Here is a 20,320-nt window from a genome sequence, read left to right as displayed (position 1 = left end):
CTTTTTTTTTGTTTCTGAAGTTAGACTTACAATATACTTTTTAAAATAATATTTTGTATTTTTTACTTTTAATATTTTTAACTTTCTTTTTTCTTTTTCTTTTTTATTGAATTTGTTGAGATGGCATTGGTTAAAAAATTATGTAGATTTCAGGTATACAATTCTGTGATTCATCATCTGTATATTGTATTGTTTGTTCACCTCCCTAAGTCAAGTCTCCTTCTGTTCATCACATTTATCTCCCCTTTACCCTCTTCTACCTTCCCCCTTCCCCTTGTACTCTGATAATCATCATCTATGTCTATGAGTTTTTTTCTTACAGTTTCCATTTCTCAGAGGAAACTCCCTATTTATGTATGCTATCCAAGTCTGCCACTGGATTCTGTAATATATTCATCATGCTTATTTTTATGTTTCTATCTGATAAGAACATCTGGCACATTTTCTGATCAGTTTCTATTCAGTGTTTTTTCTTCACCATTGGTCACCTTTTTCTTACTCTTCATGTGTCATATATGTGTCATATGGGTGTTTGTGTCATATGACTCATGTATTGGACTACAAGTATGGAAGAATTGGTCAATCTAAGTTTTGGAGCTCCTCAGGAGTCTAATCTTTCTTGTATCACTTCAAAATCTGATAAACATTTAACCAATTTCTCTTGACGTTTCTTTATGAGAGAATCTGTCACTTGCCACCACTTGATCTGAGCTGAAAGCAACATGGCTGTCATCTCTCCTACGACCTGCTGTTTATTTATTTTGTAATCTAGATCACTTAGGTTTCTTTGAGTCCTCAACTGAGCTTTTTTTTTTTAATGACTTAGCTAATGTATAATTTATGTACAATAAATCTCATGTATATGTATATAAAATATACAATTGAGTAAGATCTGACAGATGTATACATCTGTGAAACCACCACCACTCTCAAGACAATTATCATTTCCATCACCCCTAAAATTTTTCTTGTGTTCCTTTCCAATCAGTTTCTCCCCACCCCCTTCTGTCTCCAGAAAATTGTTGGTCTGCTTTCTGGACTTAACAAATTGGTTTGTGATGGCCAGATTTTATATAAAAGTAATATTACCATATATACTCTAATTTGTGTGGACTCATTCACTCAACATAATTATCTACTTTGTTGCATATATCTGCTAAGTAATAGTTCTTTACATAAATGGCTGTACAACATCATTTTTATTTATTCACATGACAAAAGATATTTCAATAGTTTCTCATTTTTAGTTATTACAAATAAAGCTACCGTGAACATTCACATACAAGTTTTTGCTGAAATATTTACTTTTCTCTTGAGTAAATACCTAGAAATAGAATAGCTAAATGATATAATAGGATATGTTTAAGGTTTTAAGAAACCACCTAACTGTTTTTAAAGTGACTGTATCTTCTCGAAGTCCCTCCAGCAGCATCTGAGAATGTTATTCCGTGTCATCACTAACTCTTGGCATTGTCAAACTTTTGAATTTTAGACATTCTAATGGCTTTTTTTTCCTCATGACTAATATTATTGAACATCAAAAAGTTTTTTACTGGTTGTTCATATATCTCCTTTAATGAAGTGTCTGTTGTTTACTATCAGTACAGAAATTACAGTGTACTCTTTTGTTAGCTTTGTATCCTGCTACTATTCTAAAATTACTTCTTAATTCTAGTTGTTATTTTGTAGATCCCTTGGGAATTTTTACTTAAATGCCTATATAGGTAAGTAATAGTTTTAGTTTTCTCTTTCTATATTTTGTCTTTGTTTTCTTAACTTATTTCAATGACTAGGACCTAACTTCAGTATGATGTTGACTAGATGTGAGAGGAGGAATCCTTGCCTTGTTTCTGATAGTAGTCAGAAAGTGTTCAGTCTTTCACTTCAAAGTATAACTGTTTTTTTAATATACAGATTTTTTAAAGCTATGATTGTCTAGCTTATCGAGCCAGTTCTCATTGTTAGGGTCAAAGTGGGAGTCTTTTGTTGTGATTTTTATACAAACTAATCAAAAGTGGAAGTCTCTATACTTTGACTTTAAGTTAACTCTGTACGCTGCATAATAAATATTTCTATTTCAAGAAAGCTATCAATATACATAAATCAAGATATTTCTAATCTTCAAAATCATTCTTTCAAACTTTCTATTTTTCTTAATGTAATTGGCCTTAATGTAACCTTTACTCATTTATACTATACTATTTCTTCTATAACTCCTTATTTTATTTCATTTTTCATCTATTATTATTATTATTATGAAAATTTGTCTCATAAAAGTTATAACTTTATAACCTAAAAGTCAAATGATATTTTCTCAGTCTTCTTGCTATGGACTGAATTATGCCTTACCCCAACTGATATGTTGATACCCTAATCCCCAAAGTGATAGTATTTAAAGGTGGATCTTTGTGAAATAATTAGGTTTAAAAGACATCATTAGGAGGGACCATTGCGGTGGGATTAGTCCCCCTATAAGAAGGTATACCTGAGAGCTTGCTCTACTTCACTCTCTGTGCCATGTGAGAATACAGCAAGAAGGTGGCCATCTGCAACCAGGAAGGGTCCTCACCAGAACTGGGTCATACTGGCACCCTGATGGTAGACTTCCAGCCTCCAGAACTGTGAGAAAATGAATGTTTGTTGTTAAAGTCACCCAGTCTCTCGTATTTTGTTATGGCAGCATTAACTGACTAATACACCTCCTCACCCTCTTCAGACTCTCAACATATACTTCTTTTTGAACATGTGTCCTCTTCTGTTTACATTCTGATCATGTTTATCTGATAGCTACTTCTCTGTGTTAGTCATAACATCCTTCTCTAGTCCTCAAATGTGAATTTTTCCCAGAGTACTAAATTTGGCCATCTTCTCTACCTACATGCAGCCCTTTGATGCAGAATAGATTGAAAGAAGCTGAAATAAACTCCTGACTTTAATGGCTTCTTTTGTGTGAAGGACGACAAATTCATATCGCTAGTATGTTAAATGGTCCTTAATTAAAGTCTCCAATTTTCAAACCCATCTCTACCTAGATGCCCCTCTACGAGTTCGAGATCCACGTATAGGAAACAAAATTGCACATCTCTCCTCTCAAGCCGACTTCTGCTACATCTTTCTATTAAAGGCACCATTATCCTTCCAGACAAGCAAGAGTGATCTTGTTCCTCAAACCTAGCTCATTGCCACATGATGAAAACTTTAATTTTATTATATCTCTAGCAGCCATCCTTTCCTGCCCCTTCCCACAACTTCCTTTATTTCTCAGCTCACTTGCATTGCTCTCCCTCTGTAGCATGTCCTTTTGCTAACATCTTTATGTCCATTCTGTAGTTATTTTCAAAAATCAGCTTAAATTCCATACATTACAAGAAGCGTTCTCTCATCATCCTTTTGCTGCCACTGCCTAAAAGTGATATTTCTTATAAACATCATAATTCTGTCTCTACCTCTTCTCCATTTTTATTAGAGTTGTTTAAGAAGTATACACACACACACACAACCATACTAGACTTTTAAAAGAATTAAAATGAATACCTTTATTCTCGTCAAAAGCTCTGCAAATATTGATTGAATTATAAATGAATTTATTAATAACCCATTATAATTTTTTTAAGAAAGCAAAGATATTCTATAGGTTCCAGGGTAGCTTCATTTTACTTCATTTTGATAGGTTTTATTTCCTTTTGTCTGTACTTTGCTCTTTCTTTATTAGTAGTCTAATAGTCTATTTTATTGATATTAGTTAACATTTATTAAATGTCCAGTATTACTGTGCTCAGTGCTTCTGAAAAAGCAAAGAACTACAGCAGGGGTCCCCAAACTATGGCCCGCAGGCCGCATGCGGCCCCCTGAGGCCATTTATCTGGCCCCTCCACACTTCTGGAAGGGGCACCTCTTTCATTGGTGGTCAGTGATGCGGATGCATCCTGTGCTTCTGGAGTACTGTATGTGGCGGCACCACATAGCGCAGCGTCGCTCACATACAGTACTACTTCTGGTGACCCGGGACGTACTAGTCACGGCTCCAGAAGCAAGTCATATCACTTAAGGCTGGCAGTGACAAATATGGAACCGGATGTTGACCATCTCATTAGCCAAAAGCAGGCCCATAGTTCCCATTGAAATACTGGTCAGTTTGTTGATTTAAATTTACTTGTTCTTTATTTTAAATATTGTATTTGTTCCCATTTTGGTTTTTTACTTTAAAATAAGATATTTGCAGTGTGCATAGGGATTTATTCATAGTTTTTTTAATAGTCTGGCTCTCCAACGGTCTGAGGGACAGTGAACTGGCCCCCTGTGTAAAAAGTGTGGGGACCCTTGACCTACAGGAAGCCTGTGTGGTTTTCCATCCAAGCCCATTTCCCAGTGAAGAGGGAATGTGAGCACTGTTGGTTTCTTTGGCAGGTCTTAGTGAACTTCATGAATTTCTAAGTAAAGTGAGATTTCTCCCTTCCAAAAAGGTAAAAAATAAGATAGGAAGAAAAATAACTGATAAAAATAATAAAAGAATAGATATAACAGGTAATAAAATAATAAAATGAACAGGCAATGATACAGGGAAACATTTTGAAAAAATTTTTTCTCAATTATTGTGTCAGTTACATGTATGTATTTGTGTTTGCACATACCAAAGGTATAGGGGAGATAAAGGGAAAAGATTGAGTGAATCTGATAATAATAAAAACATAAGCCAGCAAGCTAGTAGTTCTGTCTTTTAATTTCAGCATAAAATAATTTACTGGGTGCCCAAAGTTGGATAAACTGTGATCTCCATTGGTGAGTTAGACTACGGCAGAAAACATGCCTAACTTTTTTTTTTACATTTTTTTATTATTATTAAATTTAATGCAGTGACATTGATAAATCAGGGTACATGTGTTAAGAGAAAACTTCTCCAGATTATTTTGACATTTGACATGCCTAACTTTTAATTAAGTGGCAAAGACAGGAGAATAAGGGTCTTTAAAAAGTATGTTTAGAAAATTGAAAAAGAACTAAAGATAACTTTTTGAGAAAGTATAAAAAGTGATGAGAAAAATCATGAAAAAGAACCAGGGGAAATATGTTAGAAACTGCATACAGTCAAAACAGTATTAATTATAGAGTATTAATATTAGTGTGATATGTAGATGAACTATAATCCTCCTATGGGACTACAATGCAGTTTTTATGATAACTCTCAGACTAGTAAGTATGGATCTTGAATTAAAAGTACTAAGTGTTAAGCTTTTCTTAAATCTGTAGCTGCAGTCTTTGGGGGTTTGAAAAATGAAGACTGCTCTGCATTTCAGTGGAGGAGGTGATCAGACTATATTGGGGAACTCTGGTCTCCTCAACGTGCCTGAGGCCTGTCTGACTTCTGCATTTCAAGAGTGTTGGGGTTTAGGCCAAGTCACTAAAATCTGAGCTTATGTTCTATCATCTGCAAGGAGAAAAGATTGCAGTCCATACTATATTCTCTTACACCACTCCTAGTTCTAAACTTCTATTCTGAAAAAGCCTTTGTCCTTCTGTAGACTTTTATGTAAGAAATACTAAAAAGAATAAGAAAAATTGTTTGGGGTTTACTATGAACAAGAAAATTTCTTTTTACTTTCCTTATTTTAAAACAATGAGAGAAGCAAGGAGGCATTAAAAGAACATGGCTGTGGTTTTAGATGTAATGGGAAAGACCTCAGCATGTGCTTTGTGAGTATCCAAATACATACGTGCAAAATACATGTTCAGAAACCCAAATTCATTTATGATAATGATTTCTTCTAAGTAGTACGTAAAAATTTGGGTCTCCTCTAGTTTCTAGAACCAGAGGCTCAAGGAAATATTTTGCAAAAGGGAGTCTCCTTAGAATTCCCTGGGACCCTGACAAAGAGGCTCACATCAGCATTTCCCGGAGAGCAAGGCTTCATCTCCTCAGTGGACATGCCTAACAGTCTGACTATTTATTTTCTTCTGTCTTTTATTTTAGCAGATAACTTTAATTTTTATATTCCCAGATTGTATTCACTCATAGAGGAATCTGAGTAATAATCACTATGGTACATAAAATGCCTCACATCTCAAGATCACCCCAGAGTATTGGCTCTGTAATCAGATGGGCCTGGATTCATTTTCTATTCCTGTCTCTCTCTAGGACAAGTTAAATTAACCTATGTTTCAGATTCTTCTTGAATAAAAAAAAAATTAACATCACCCCAACACACACACACACAAACACACCGTTTCCCATAAGAATGTCAAGAAGATTAAACGATATGTGTATATTCTTTGCGGCTCTTTAAAAACAGAGGTCAGTAAACTGATTTCAACAAGGACAAGATAGTAAATATTTTAGTCTTTGCTGGCCACATGCTCCCTGTCACAATTACTCATCTCTGCTGTTGTACTTCAAAAGCAGCAGCTATAGGCCATTCATAAATGAATGAGTTTATAAAAGAAAAACTCCTGTTTTTCCTTTACTCTCAGTACTTAACTTCTGACACCTAATGTGTGTGTTTTCCTCACTGAGTAATTTTCTAACACCAGCTACACATCCCTCAACTTAATTCAATTCTGATACTGGAGTTAGTCTCAAATCCCATAGATTAAGGACTCTGTCCCACAAGAGTTCCCTCACTTCAACTGACAATCCTTAAGTTTGGGATCTGGTACTTTTAACCAACCAACTATAAATTGAAGGTTCCCAGGATCTCCTCCTTGGGTTTGATAATAGGATAGATAGCTCACAGAATTCAGGAAAACAATTTACTTCTTAAATTACCAGTTTATTATAAAAGGGTGGAACTTGGGAAGAGCCAGATGAAAAAGATGCACAAAACAAGGCATGGGGAAAAGGACTCAGCTTTTGTGTCCTTTCTGGACACACTATCATCCCAGTACCTCCGTGTGTCCAACCTCTAGCCCCCTCTCCCTTCCTTAGAGATCTGGGTCAGATGGAAAGTTCCAGCCCTCTCATCACCTGGATGGTTCCCCTGGCAACCAGGCCCTGTGCTGAAGGTATCCAAGAGCCCCCACCTCCTGTTACCTTATTAGCATACAGAAAGACCATGTAATGGTCTTTCTCATTACATCCAAAACCACAGCTATGTTCTTTTAATGCCTCCTTGCTTCTCTAATTATTTTAAAATAAGAAAAGGAAAAAGAAATTTTCTTGTTCATAGTAAAGCCCAAACAATTTTTCTTATTCTTTTTAGTATTTCTTACATAAAAGTCTATAGGAGGACAAAGGTTTTTTTCAGAATAGAAGTTTAGAACTAGGTGACTAGGTGACTAGATTTTAAGCTTTTTAGGAGCACTGTGTCAGGAAACAGGGAAAGAAGAGAGGCAGGCAAAGATCAAATATGTGTTTCTTATAATGTCATAACATGGCTGTGTTTCAATTAAATTTTTATTATGGAAAGTTGAATCTCATATAGTGTTCATGGACAGTTTTGATTTTTATTCAACCATTTCACTATAAAAAGTCCATTCTTAGCTCTAGAACTGGACAAAAACAACAGCAGGCTGGATTTGTCCCACAAACCATGGTTTGCCAAGCCCTGCTTTCAAAGGTCCTGAGTGTCCAGTGTTCTAGGACTGCTGAGCCTTGTCTGACCTCCCAATGCTGGTCCAAGTGTAGACATCTCCTCCACGGCCTGAGCCTTCCCCTGATACGTATGTTCCTCTTCTCCTTGGTTTTCGCTCTGTTGGTTTCTGTGTGGCCAGACCTACACCTATTGATTAATTTGTTCTGATGAGGTTGGATAAGGTTTTATCTCTGGCAGCGCCTACAAATTTAAGTTTTCATGGCTCTATTAGTTTGTGGTTCTTTTTCCCAAGGACCTTGGGGAAAGTTACAAGGACTGGAGTAGAAGAATTGTAAGGGTCATTATTGTGTCTTCTTCCAGAATCTTCTTTTAAATATGACAGCTCAGATACTTTGAATTTTCTCTACCATTTGGTGAATTATGTGCTCAGAAGGTTACTCCTTTGTTTCCATCGGGAATGAAGCCACCTTGATTTCTCCTTATTGTTTAAATGTTAACTGCAATATTCTACAGGTATGACAGTCACTCCCAGGATCTACTTGACTTTTGTTGGAATTCCCTACATCTCTTATTTTAATCACACTCTCAGTGACTTCCCCTGATTTCACAAATACCCGAAAATTAACATGCCAATGAATATCTTACCTCTCCCTGCCCATCACCTAACCCTTTGTATAAAATTAGTAAACATTAAGAAAGTTAGTAGGTAAAAGAGTCAACACTGAGTCATAATTGAGAAGAGTCAGCTTATAAATGCAGTGATTGGAGACAAGATTTTTGTATAACAAATGCTAATCATTTGTCAATCTAGTATTCTAGGAAAAGAAAAGTGGATACTACAGCATTTCTATTTAACCTTTTTAGTTGTGAGTTTATTTTGTCTGAAAAAGTTTCCAAATTGGGACCTATGTGGATTTATAGAAAATGGTATACACTCCAATGATGTAGGCTCTCTTGATTTATATAACAGGTTTGGTTTAATGAGTAGAAAAAGAGATTTAAAACCTAGCATAGTCCCGCAATTTTTATAAATATTTTATTAAAGAACTTTGGCATATAACTTCTTAGCTAATGGAATTACATAAGATAAAACCAAAATAGAATCTTACTGGTCTGGGCTGTGCTGTGAATGCTATTATTTTGTAATTCAATCGAAGGAACCTTAATTCTTGATGTAGATATTACTCTCTTAGTGAACGTTCATCTTCTTCAAGTAAAGAATGTTTTCTGTATTTGTAAGGAAGCAAGCACCTGCTATGTGTTGCAGTTCCCCGGCTTTGAAAAGTGTAAGAAAAGGTGCCATAGGCATAAAACCTTTCTGTGTCTTTCTGAGAAGATGGAGTATATTTGTCAACCGTCAACTCAGTGACTTCTATTAGCGTGATTCTCTTGTAAAATGACTTGGTGTATATTTTCTCTAACTCTTTATCTATCCTTGTTCCATCACCAATTTACCATTTGGCAGGTGAGGTAGCAGAAGCCCATTGAAGTTAACAAACTTGTCCTATGTAACACTACTTCTAAATAGTACAGTATTTTTAAAAGATTTTTATTTATTTATTTTAGAGAGGAGAGAGAGAGAGAAGGGGGAGGACCAGGAAGCACTGACTCCCATATGTGCCTCGACCAGGCAAGTCCAGGTCGATGCTTTATCCACTGCACCACCACAGGCCAGGCAGGAGTACAGTATTTTTGATTCACAGTGGGGAATCCACATATGTGGAGGGCTGAGTAGTTGTATGCAGATTTTGGAAGGTAAGGGGATCAGCACCCCTAACCCTGGCATTGTTCAAGGGTCCACCGTAATTGTGATAGTCAAAATTTATTCATCCATAGTCAGTGCCAGGTGTTTTCCTAAGTACTTTACAGGTATTGGTTACAGGTTTACTCTCAGAACACATTTATGCAATAGTTGCTATTACTAATCCTATTTTCCAGATGGAGTAAGTTGAAGTGAAGTTAGGTTAAGAACTTGGCTAAAGTCACAGAGCTGGTAAATGGTAGTTTCAGGAAAGAAACTTCGACATTCTTGTCCAAGAGCTTGAGCTCTTCACTGCTGTACGAACTCCAATATATGTATGTAAGTGTGTATATGAAAGATACTTACATAAGTATATGTATGAATATATACTGCTTACACAAATTAGGGGGTATTTTATAGCTTCATCTTCATTTTGAAATATCCCCTAATTTGTGTGAGCAGTATATACAAATATGTATATAAATGGTACTTTAGCCTGACCAGGCGGTGGCGCAGAGGATAAAGCGTCGGACTGGGATGCGAAGGACCCAGGTTTGAGACCCCAAGGTCACCAGCTTGAGTGTGGGCTCAACTGGTTTGAGCAAAGCTCACCAGCTGGGACCCAAGGTCGCTGGCTTCAGCAAGGGGTTACTCAGTCTGCTGAAGACCCACGGTCAAGGCACATATGAGAAAGCAATCAATGAACAACTAAGGTGTCACAACAAAAAACTGATGATTGATGCTTTTCATTTCTCTCTGTTCCTGTCTGTCTGTCCCTCTCTATTTCTCTCTCTGTCTCTGTAAAAAAATAAAAATAGAATAAATAAATAAACTGTACTTTAAAAATAAAAATCATGCATCTTGAAGAATGCCTGATGCAGACTAACCATCCATAAACATCTGGGGAATGGCATGAAAAGTGAACAAATGAATGAAGTAGGAGACCATCCAGTGCATTGAATCATCTGTTCATCTGGAGATTATAAAAAAGAAAATGCAAATGACATAGAGAATGCCACTATATTAAGAGCTGAAAGATTCTTGAGGTTCAACTTTGAGCATATTTCTTGATGAATTTAGCGAGGAAGGTTTCAGTAATATTGTGGAAGCAAAAGCCAGGGAGTTGAAGACTGAAGACTAAGTGTTGTTTAAGGATGTGAACGCAGCACAGAGGCCTGATCTTACCAGAAGTATGACTGTCGGGGAACAGCCTTAATGGTAGAATTAGGGAGGAGTGATGGCCTGAAGGAGTCTGTCATTTGCTGGTCATTTTTCTTAACGTAGGACTGGAAAGACTTGGACATTCTCAACGGGTTTTCTACCTCTCATCTATCCTGCTTTCCTGATAAATCATAGGGAAAGTTCTATAAAGATTTCCTACTGCAAAGTAAGATGAAACACATTTTAAAAGCCTGATTTATGGGACTTTATTTAATACTTTTTCAATTTCTGAGGAATGAAAATTTTTTACATTTTCAGTGTACCTGAAAATGAAGCTGTTTTCTTGACATTTGTTTATGAAAATGGTTGCTACAGTTTGTACTGGAGTATGCAAGCTTGATCCTTACTAAGGCAGTTTGTCTTGAAGCTCTCCTTTCCTTTCAGCTTCTCTTAAAAGTCTGGACTTTGGAATTTCATCTTAAAACACTTATAACTCTCTAACCACAGATTTCGGCATGGCTAGGTGTTGGGTCTGACATTGATTATTGGATATATATATATATATATATATATATATTTGTTTTTACTATGGAGGTTTAAGTTTAGGTTCACCGCACACACACACACACACACACACACACACACACACACACACACACACACACACACACTCTGTTTCTAATTTAAAATCTGCTTTTTAAGACCTGCTGTTGTAAAAAAGGATTTTTGTGTCAGATGGTTCTCTGGTCTTTTGTTTTTACAAAAGATTTTTGTGCTTAATTAGTTCCTAGAGTTGAAATGATGGAGAGTCCACTTATTTGAACAAGAAGACATCCTGGTTATTAATATGAGACCAATAGTTGGGCCATTATTTTCACCACAGCAGTTAATCACTTACTAGTAAGAGGGAGCGAGCATTCGATATATTTGGAGGCTGTTTAATCATCAACTTTGGGAATGGCAAATATTTCCTCAAGTTTCTGAGAACATACACCCCCACTGCTTGCCAAGCCTTTGTCACCAAATTTATTACTTTAATTACTCTGTTTTTACCTTAACATGTTACTGTCCTTTCTACCTCGAGCTATGTATTGAACTGCAAACGACCAAGTCATTTGTGAAGATATCGCTAATGTTAGACATAAACAACATCACTGGCTGAGTCAAGGAACCTCTTTTGTATTCCTGGCAGCACAAGACAAATACAGGTTTCCACGGTATCAGCACTATGTGCATCTGTTTCGTAGTGTAATTTCATCAGTTGAACAGATGAAGAATGCTAATTAGTTTGTTTATACATTTGTGATTTAATGAGGCTAAACACTTAACTGATCTTGAAGTAAGTACAGCTTGTTTTCTGTTGCTGGTTTTGGTTTAATTAAAAACAGTATTAGGCACATTCTCTGGAAGTTATAGTACTGTGTAATATGGGAGGATCTCAAGGAAGGAAGGCTGGTCATGTGTGTCCCATCTCAGTGAGACTGAATAGGGACTGACTGAGAATAAAAATATTGGGTATTGGGACAAGAGTTGAAGTCCATCGTCAATAAGAAAATTAAGCTAATGGAAGATTTTATCATAAACTACATTATATCAAACTCCTAAGTCCAGTACTAAAGTTCTAATATTTTCAAGAATAACATATTTTAGGAAGTAGTACTCTATCTTCATTAAATTCAATCTATTATCAGAATTCTCTATTTCAATTGCCTTCCCTTTTATTTGAGTATCCTCAAAAAATCCTATCTATTCTTTCTCTACTTTTTTTTCTTCTAATTTTTATAGTTATATTTTGATGTAACTGAAATCATGGCAGGCTATTAATACAACTCTTCTTCTTGAAAATTAATACAAAATAATGATATACTTTTTATGATCAATAATTAATGCTATCTGCTACAACCATTTTTACTACTTTCATGTTATGCAAAACAGGATCCGCATAGGCTGTTGGATTTTGAGGGTGGCTGGGCAGAAAAGATGAGGCAGTAACTTGCCCTGTTGTCAAAATTATATTTGGATTCAAATGCTTCAGTTAACTTGCTCAGCTTTTTACAACCAGGGATCAGAGAACTACAACCTGTGGGCCAAATCTACCTCTCATTTTTATGAGTAAAGTTTTACTGAAACATATCCATGCTGATGCCTGTATGTAATAGCTGTGGCTGCTTTCAGGCAGTAATGTCTCAGCTGAGTCACCCACAGAGACTGGCAAAGCTAAAGATAGCTGCTTTCTGTCACTCTACGGAAAGGCCTGCTGACCACTTATCTAAACCACACATGAGGACAAGAGTTAACAAATAGTAGTCCAGTTAGGCTGAGATGTATTGAAGACTGAGAAACAAGTGTGTGTGGAATTGAGTCTTAAAAGAAATGTGGTTGAGAGCTTTACATTTTTAGGTCTTTCAGAATCCAAGTTGCCATTCCACCTATTTCCAGATTGCCTGTGGGTCTCAGTAGCCTGCTGAAATAGACGGCTCCCTATTTTATTCTGGGAGAATACGTTTTCTGTTCGTGAATATATAGGATCCTCCTTGTACTTTCTTGAAGATTTATAAATTACCTGTGATCACAGATCTGGACTAGGATATTAAGTAATGGAGAATACTGATAGCTTATTCTCGCCTGGTGGCCTCTGTAATCTGCACTCACGCTTAATAGGCTGTGATATCCCAAAGGTTGTCAGCTGATGAACTCAGATTCCTTATTTGTTTCAGTTCGGAAAATAAGTTGTCCATTGCTCTAAACTTATTAAATAACTTATCTGTGATAAATTACAAGCTGTTGCTTATGTGTATTAAGAACATATTATGAGCCTGACCAGGCAGTGGTGCAGTGGATAGAGCATTGGACTGGGACACAGAGTATAAAGGTTCGAAACCCCGAGGTCGCCGGCTTGAGCATGGGCTCATCTGGCTGGAGTGCAGACTCACCAGCTTGAGCGTGGGGTCGCTGGCTTGAGCATGGGATCATACACCCCATGGTTGCTGGCTTGTGCCCAAAGGTCACTGGCTTGAGCCTAAGGTCACTGGCTTGAGCAAGGGGTCACTCGCTTTGCTGTAACAACCCCAGTCAAGGCACATATGAAAAAAGCAATCAATGAACAACTAAGGAGCTTCAATGAAGACTTGATGCTTCTCATCTCTTCTCTTCCTGCCTGTCTGTGTCTATCTGTCCTTCTCTCTGTCACTCACACACAAAAAGAACATATTATAAGCATTTAGGCCAGCGGTTCTCAACCTGTGGGTCACGACCCCAGCGGGGGTTGAATGACCAAAACACAGAGGTCGCCTAAAGCCATCGGAAATACATATTTTATTTAAAAATGTATTGTATAAAAAATATATATTTTCTGATGGCTTTAGGCGACCTCTGTGTTTTGGTCATTCGACCCCCACTGGGGTCGTGACCCACAGGTTGAGAACTGCTGATTTAGGCCATAGCAAAGGAAAAAAATGATTGAACTTTAGTTCTAAAGACTGAAGTATAAGACTGTATCCTGGATGATTCAAATACTACCAGCCAATGTCCAGGAGAATGATGTTCTTGTTGGCTTTTCAATATAAACTTCTAAGGCATATCTTTTAAGATAAACTCATCCTAGTTTTAACATTAACCCTGATTATTTAAAGACTTGTATAATTTGGTAAAACGAGTTTGGGTAATAGACAATGAATTGATTATGGAGTGAACTCTAGCTCTATCACGTTCTGGCATTTCAAATGAAAGAAAATGGTCTAAACTTTTGAGCATCTGGCTCATTGGGAATAATAATACCTGTGTTGTATGATTGCTCATAGGTTTAAATGTTTCTTACCAGGTTTAAATAGAGTACAGAGTTTTCAGGCACACAGTAGGGGTAAGAAGACATAGGTTCTTTTCTCTCTTTTTTGTTTTTGAGTGGAAGTAGTGGTGAACCCAGTCAATCAGTATCATTAACATAGTTGATAAGCTGAACTCATGACCACATAGTGTTTTATATCTAAAACATAAACTTAGGCTTCAAATATATAAACATTTTTGAATATATTTTGAAGGCATTTGTTTATTCTCTTCTGATTTACCAGAAATGATAACCTAATGAGAATGTGGTAGTATTAGCACTAATAAAACATACCTCTAGACTGAGCTCATATCTTATGTGGACTCAAACTGGACCAAATGCTTTATAAAAATGGACACCAGTAGTTTGTGTTAATGAAGTATTTTGGTGGAGAAGTTATATTCCATTTGAAAAATATTAAAAGCAAGCATCTTACCTATATACAAAAATACACACATTTTACCAAATGTTCCATCCATTTTATATTGATGATTACACAAGATTTTTTTTTTTTTGCTTGAAAATGCGGTATGACTATATTGTCTTTGCTTTTTCTCACCTTTTATGTTTTCCTAAGTATACCAAGTCACTCTCTGTCCTGATTTTCTACTGCCTGTAGACACACCAGTTACCCTTGTCCTTGATCGGATTGTGGCTTTGCTTTATAATTCACGCCTGAGACGACCAGCTCACCAGGACGAGAGCCACAGCAGGGTGAGGCCACCAGCACCATGTTCTGTACAAAGCTGAAGGATCTCAAGATCACAGGGGAGTGTCCTTTCTCCTTGCTGGCACCAGGGCAGGTTCCTCAGGAGCCAGCCGAGGAGGGGGCAGGAAGCTCAGAGAGCAGCAGAGCCAGTCTGCCCATCTGTCAGGACGTCCCCGAGAAGGACGTACAAGGAAGTCATCCTCAGCGGAAGACCAGTCGGAGCCGAGTCTATCTTCACACTTTGGCAGAGAGCATTTGCAAACTGATTTTCCCAGAGGTCAGTGCTTTCCCTTTCAGGATTTTACCGATACTTTGAAAATTAAAAAAAAAGAAAGAAAAATTTTTTTTAAGGACAATATGAACACTTGCTTTCTCACTTTCGAGATGCAGCATATTTCCTGGAAACATTTAAAACGTTTCTTTAAAGCAATCATATTCTTTAATTGTGTTTATCTTAAATGTTTAGCATCTTGCATTCTAAGGATCCTGCACTCTGAAAAGCTTTATGGCTTTGAGCAACTACTTACTCCTTTAGCATCAGGTGTTGTTTTTTTAATCTCTAAAATGAAACATTAACAGTCTCTATGATCTAGAGTGTTAATGAGCATGAAGTGAAGTGATCCATACCTCTTGCCACACCATAAATGCCCAGTAGTTGTTGACTATTATTTTAATATTAAGTTCCTTGAAGAATAATTTATTTTCTGCCGCGTTTTCTTCTTCCGACTGCAAAGAGCATCGTGCACCCCCTGACAATTTGTTGAGGTAGGAGAATCTCTCTTTTCCTACTGGTTCTGAGTCTGAAATCTCTGCTCCAGCCAGGCTTGGCTTGACTTGCTCTTTTGGATCCGAGTCACAGACCTGTGGTTGCCAACATCTGTGTTGTTAGCTCAGACGCTTCTTGAAATAGCATCATGAGCTGTGTAGCCTAATGTCATTTTGAGATATGGAGCACCTTCTGTTAATCTACCATTAAGAGAAATCTGGGAATAGGGCATATGCCTAATTTAGGTCAAATATCTTAGTAATAGGAGGGACATGTAGAGAGCTCCTCTTTTCCTGCAGGGCTACAGAGAACAGCAGCTGAAAGTCTTTACGATACCCTTTTCCCTCCATCAGTGCTCAGATTTATAGAAACTCACTTAAATTTATGAGATTGGACATTGATATAATTAGACTCCAGCTATCTTTATCCACTGGTCATTTTTAATTGACTCAACACCAAAGCACTGATGAACCACAGACTTGCTGACTTTTATGACTGAAAGAAACTGCAGAGGGAATCTTATTTCACAAGGACTAGGGGAGTTGAGTAACTTGACCAAAGGCACACAGCTTTTGAAGGGTGGGGCAATTACTGCTGTCAAACAATATAGGCTTAAGTGACTGGGAAAGAGGAGACTTAAATCGAAGCTTAAAACGTGGATAAATTAGAATTAGTAGGAAATTGAAGGAACTTCTTTTAAATATAATGTTACCACAAAAGTGCTTTGGTTAATAGCCTTTGAAATCAAACTATTGAATTACTCTCACCCTACTCTAGTCACCGGAGAGCCAGCTTTGGCTGGGATGAGGGGTGTAGCCCTTGTCAGGGGGTTGGTTGGCATCACAGTCTGGGAAGTGGTTCGTACTCTCCCTCCAAGGAGAGAATTAGGTGCCCAGAGAAGAACAGGTGGGGATGATGGGGAAGCCGCAGAGCCTCCAAGCTTCGCCCCAGGCTGGTCATTATCATGTTGGCTTCACTGGTCTTCTAGTGAAAGGCTGCAGAGCTACACGCCCAGATTCTCCCTTCTGAACATGTTTCTCCCCTTCCAGGCATCTTGCCCTTTGCCATCATGTAGGTGGCCAGCACCCTGCTTCCAATCCACCCACTGGATAAGTCTCCTGCTGGCCTTTCATTCACCCTGAGGCAGGTGGAGCCTCCCTCGTCTTATTGGAACAGTCACAGAAGTTGTTCTACATTGTAAATTTAAGGGTTTTTTTTCAGTGCTTGCATGTTTTTCAATAAATTTTAAGGTTTTTTTTTTTTAAACTCTATAATGTACATTAAAATGGAAAGTCCTTTGTGTAACTTATTTTATGAAAACAGAAGCATGGTCTATTTTGTTGAACTCCACTGTTTCACTTGACCAATGGAAACTCTAAGAGAGCTATAAATACCTCATAAGGAGAAAGGAATTTCCCAAGTTGGAACGCAGCCAGAAAATTCTTCACTTTTCTCTGGGTAAACTACAGAGGAACCAGCAGTTATATATACCCATGTGAATGCATATGATTTTTACATGGAATGCAAATATGTATATATATATGGTGGCACTGCTTATCAGTGCTCTCCTTCCCCTTATTAACTAGGGACAACAGCTGTTAAGAAAGATTAAGAGTCAATATGTATTTAAAACTCTGGAGGCTTATATGAAATCTCTTGCAGTATAGGAAAACTCATGAAATCAATAAAAAAGTAAAACTGTAAATCTTTGGGGAAGATTATTAGTTCAAAGAACGGAAAATAGTACAAATTGGGGGAAATCCAAAGTTTGTTTTAAATCAATGATCAACTGATCTTAGTGACAGATTGGATTTAAGGGATCAAAGGGGAAGTCTGCCAGAGCTTTCTAGACCAGGAGATGTAAATAATACATGAAACGTCCATGTGCATTTGGGGTTAATGGCAGGGCTGGGCATGGGGTTTGTGAGAGGAATAGTGATTGGCTTGGCCTGAGCCAGGCTGACACGGAAGTGTTGGCAGCATCCAACTGGGTTTTCTGACCCAGAGGAAGGGATGTTCGAGATTCCTTCATGGAACACCTGGCATTACCAAACTGGAGTCTTCAATTTAGATTCCAACTCCGTGGCCTTGTTCTGTGGCTGTCCGTGAGACCACCCATCAGGGGCAAGTCCTGTGGTCCACAACCCACATCCAAACACAAATTAGTCTGAGCTCGTTGTTTCTTCCAGAATTTGAAAAACCCAATGGAAAAGGAGTCCAACTTTCCAAAGTGTGAATTCATGACACTTATTACACTTTATAACCTATCTGCTTCTTCACAAGAAACTTTTGGGATGAATTTGTAAAATAGATATCTTTGTTATTTAAGGGAAGGTTTACAAGTTTTTTTTTCTTCAATTTTCAGTTTGAGCGGCTGAACCTTGCCCTTCAGAGGACACTGGCAAAACACAAAATAAAAGAAAGCAGGTAAATTAAACCATTTGAGTTGTGTGAACTTCTTATTCCCATCACTGATATCACTACTAACAACTAGCACTTACTGAAAGTAGCAACAGATTCCAAAGCATGATGATCTGTCCAAAAATGGACTGTTTTAGCTGCCACTAATCTGAAAGTGAGTGCATTTATTTCTCACATTTTATGCATCCCTAAGCTCAAGTTTATGTAAAGTGTTTGAATCGTACAGGGGTTTAGGAAAAGGCAGAACTGAGTTTCCAACCTGGGTTTTTCAGAGGCCATGATTTGAACCATGTTACCATGTTCTGCTGCTTTTAACAAGCTGCTTCTAACAAGCCTCTTTCTACTAAGGGACAATTTCTAAAATACTTAACAGGTAAGGCATGGATGCCAAGTATTCAGTGCACACTTCTTGCCTGAAGAATACTGTTAAAGGGGTTCATGTGTCCCCTTTTCCCCAGTTCTGCCCCCCCAAGTTGGACTGCATCTGGGGAGAAGGATGAGATGGAAGAAAGATGGGGGAGGTGACTCGAGGGCAGCAATTCTTAGTCCTTAGGGAAGCGTTTCAGCATCTTCCTAACCAGTTTGGTTATACTAGTGTTCACTGACCAAGTATCAGTTCTGTTTACTTTTTTTTTCTTGTCCTATGTCTTTAAGCCAGCTTTCTGTAGAGGATTAATATATAAGGGGATTTTTTAAAATCTGATGTATTTAGTTCATTTTTCAAATACATCATGGCACAGTGATTGCTGGTGAATAACTTGTGTTGGCTCTGTTTTTGATTGCCTGAAATCCCAAGGATTATTTAATCTGCAAATGATAGAAAGCACAAGCATACTTGAGTTCAAATGTACAGAACTGAACATCGAAGTTTTGCAAAGCGATCCCATTGTCAAAAGTATTTTATAAATTTATTCATCTCCCTACTCCTCCTGAGTGAACAATCTGTTCTGTGGATTATCTGTGCTTAATTTCCTTGCTGACTAACTGGTCCCGGTCTGCCGGCAGCCAGCTGCCAAGAAGGGGTCACAGACGGGTCCGGAAGGAGAGTGAGAATCCCGGTGTCTGACAGAAGGTTTGTTTACACGAGTGATATGCAAAGCATTCCAGAACGCCTCTGACCTTCATTCTCAGTCAAGCTGATAAGACAGCCACAAGTCCTTGTAGCTGTGCTACTGTGTCTGTCTGCTTAAGTCCTTGGCAGCCCGTTCACACAAAATTTATTCTCAGGGCTTTGTGTTCTGAAATGTTTCTAAACTAGATACAGACTTTCCATTAGGATATGTTCCCAGCTGCGTATCTCTGTTAAAAATCTCAAAAATAAAAAATATAAAAAATATTTTATTTGGAAATCTTAAAATCTTAACCGCTTTTTTGATTTCTCATAGCGCTGACCACGCTTTTAAATGATCTTAGGTGTGTCATTGAGTGTTGAAATAAGATGAGGGCCCCTTTTTCTGGTAAGAGTTCCCATTGATATGCTAAATGGCTTCTCTCTGCTTTGCCTTTTTAAATTCTGGGAAATGTTCTTTGTTTCTGTTTTCTCTTTTCCCCCATCTTCTCTTTGGCAAGGCAACTTCTGTTTCTACTGCTTCAGTTTGCCAACTGCTAAACCCACTTTGCTCCTTTTTGCAGACTCCTTATTACCTTAAAGTGACTTGAAGAGCAAAACACCAATATATTAAATAATAAGCTGTTCCTAAATGGAGGACTAGAGTTCGCCACCAATCACCATCTATTTTTTAAGCAAATGAGTTTTAGTAAAACCATTCCCCTATCTCCCTGGGTTGATTGCACATAAAGCTTTTGTTTTGTTTCTTTTTTTAGGACCTAGTGGTCACATCATGATGTGTATGATCTCATAGCTGGTGCGCACACAAGCTTACATTTCCTTTTAGTGAACACAAAGATAGGGAACTTATTGTTAGTTGTATCACATGTGTTTGGACTCACTTTGCTCTTATCTCAGATCATCTGTGCTGGGTATTGTAAGAATTATACTTCTCTGAGCAGATTTGCTCTCGCTCTTTAGCGAAGAAAAAGAAGAAGAAGAAGCAGCAGCTTAAATGGCAACAAGAAGCAAATCTAAAGATTGATTATTACAAAATAATATATATCGGGGGGTTTGGATAAAAAGAGACTAACTAGACTGCATGTGAGCACACAATAGAGTATA

The 20,320-nt window shown here is 37.5% G+C and overlaps 1 protein-coding gene across 5 annotated transcripts in view; it reads left to right on the top strand.

The window, feature by feature from the left end:
* Positions 1 to 20,320, top strand: part of GUCY1A1 (guanylate cyclase 1 soluble subunit alpha 1) — a 52,584-nt gene that overhangs the window by 11,192 nt on the left and 21,072 nt on the right. For 4 of the 5 annotated variants that reach the window (XM_066387631.1, XM_066387639.1, XM_066387649.1 and 1 more), the window contains 2 exons: positions 14,871 to 15,237; positions 18,092 to 18,153. In XM_066387631.1, the coding sequence (XP_066243728.1) occupies positions 14,983 to 15,237; positions 18,092 to 18,153 (317 nt within the window). In that variant the 5' untranslated portion in view covers positions 14,871 to 14,982. Of the gene's footprint in view, positions 1 to 4,732; positions 4,780 to 14,870; positions 15,238 to 18,091; positions 18,154 to 20,320 lie in introns of those variants that run through there. The other variant, XM_066387667.1, reaches the window with a different exon arrangement.

The sequence above is a fragment of the Saccopteryx leptura genome, chromosome 1 (assembly GCF_036850995.1).
Source record: "Saccopteryx leptura isolate mSacLep1 chromosome 1, mSacLep1_pri_phased_curated, whole genome shotgun sequence".
NCBI classification, from domain to species: Eukaryota; Metazoa; Chordata; class Mammalia; order Chiroptera; family Emballonuridae; genus Saccopteryx; species Saccopteryx leptura.
Note: the sequence above shows the minus strand (reverse complement) of the source record. Positions and strands in the feature narration are given on the sequence as shown.